The 1683-nt window shown below is 43.6% G+C and overlaps 1 protein-coding gene across 1 annotated transcript; it reads left to right on the top strand.

Annotated features, from left to right (window-relative positions):
- The first annotated feature begins 258 nt into the window (after positions 1 to 258).
- LOC126622552 (uncharacterized) lies at positions 259 to 585 on the top strand. The gene has a single exon (XM_050291340.1). It carries the CDS (start codon positions 259 to 261, stop codon positions 583 to 585), a length of 327 nt encoding a protein of 108 aa, XP_050147297.1.
- Positions 586 to 1683: the final 1098 nt, after the last annotated feature.

Raw genomic sequence — 1683 nt, 5'->3', positions numbered from 1 at the left:
TATATATTCTTATTCACGTACCAATGAAATATATTTTTCAGCCCACATATCTTTTTCTACATGGTATACAAAGCAGGTTTCAAAACCCTAGCTTTTCTTTAAATTTTTTCGGTAGCATTCTTCTGCCATTCCTGTTCTTCCATCATGGGAAACTCTGAAAGCAGTACCCCCTTTTAGCTTCACCATTATGATCATCCTAACCTTGTTCTTGTCTCCAAAAAATTGAATGGAGATAATTATACAACCTGGGCGAACGGCATGGAGATTTCCTTGAGCACCAAGAACAAACTTGGTTTTCTTAATGGTGATATCGAGGAGCCGTCCTCCTCCAAGGATCTTGATACTCATGCTACTTGGCACTACTGCAACGACATGATTCTTTCTTGGCTCTTTCATTCTTTGGAGCCTGATCTTGTCGAGTCCGTCCTCTTTTCCACCACTGCCAAAGCCGTATGGGACGATCTTCGCAAACAGTTCTCCCAAAGCAACGGCCCCCGTATCATCCAACTCAATCGTGAACTCGCCACCATCTCCTCAGGTACTTCATCCCTCTCCGCCTATTTCACTCGCCTCAAAGGCCTTTAGGACGAACTTGCCTCATACAATGAGCACTACACCTGTTCTTATGGCACCAAGAATGAAAGGCAGCAACTTATACAATTCCTCAAGAGGCTTAATGAGTCTTTCTTTGCCGTTCGGGACCATATTCTTTTGATGAACCCTTTGCCAAGCTTGTTCCTTAGTTTCTCAGACTGAAAAACAGCATTCGTTGGGCTCCCTTATTTTTGCAGACCAATCTGCAGCCATGGCGGGTCGTGGCTCTTCCCGTACTTCCTCCTACTGCCCTCATCTCCACTACACCTATTGCAACTATGACTTTCACACCCGTAAAAATTGTCACAAACTTCATGGTTACCTTGTTCGTCATCATTTCCATGGACAACCATTGCAGCCACCCTATCGTTCATCCACGTCCACTGCATCTGCTGGTTCTTCATGCAGGAATGGCACTGCCAATCCTACACACAACACTAACAATGCTAGTCATCGGCCCAACAACAGCCCCCAGGTCCACAATGCTACTGTCCCTCCCTTAGTCCATCATGTGCAAGCCCAGCCCACTTTGCATGATGTACAGGTTGCAATGCCTTACCTTTCAGCCTAATAGCATTTATGTGTCCTTGTTACCCTAATTGACACTATAGACTCTTCTTCATCTCCTCATGCCCTTGCAGTTTTCAGTGATGACTTTGCCAAAGGTTTGTTACCTGTAACTTCTTATCATGGTCAATGAATCCTTGACAGTGGAGCTACATATCATATTACTTCTTCAGCTTCATGTTTAGTTAATACTTCTGCTTCACATTTGCCACCTGTTTCTTTGCCTAGTGGTACTACCACTCCAATTACTTTAAATGGCACTTTTCGTTAAAATTCCTCGGTTAATTTGAAAGATGTTTTATGTGTCCCTAATTTTAAAGTGGACCTTTTATTGGTGGGTAAGCTTACAGATGGATTATCATGTTCCATAACATTCTTTCTTTCTTTGTGTGTTTTGCAGGACTTGGTTTCGAAGGCGATGATTGGTGTGGGTAAACAATATGGCGATCTATATTACCTCATGGCCCTTGGCTCCTCTATCCCCACCTGTCACCCTCTCTGCAACATCATCAACATCCTGTC

This window comes from Malus sylvestris, chromosome 5, assembly GCF_916048215.2.
Source record: "Malus sylvestris chromosome 5, drMalSylv7.2, whole genome shotgun sequence".
In the NCBI taxonomy this organism is placed as follows: domain Eukaryota; kingdom Viridiplantae; phylum Streptophyta; class Magnoliopsida; order Rosales; family Rosaceae; genus Malus; species Malus sylvestris.
This window is presented reverse-complemented; position numbering and strand designations above follow the sequence as displayed.

Bases quoted from the DNA above. Each gene is read 5' to 3' on its own strand.
- LOC126622552 (XM_050291340.1), top strand. From the start codon at position 259: ATGGAGATTTCCTTGAGCACCAAGAACAAACTTGGTTTTCTTAATGGT.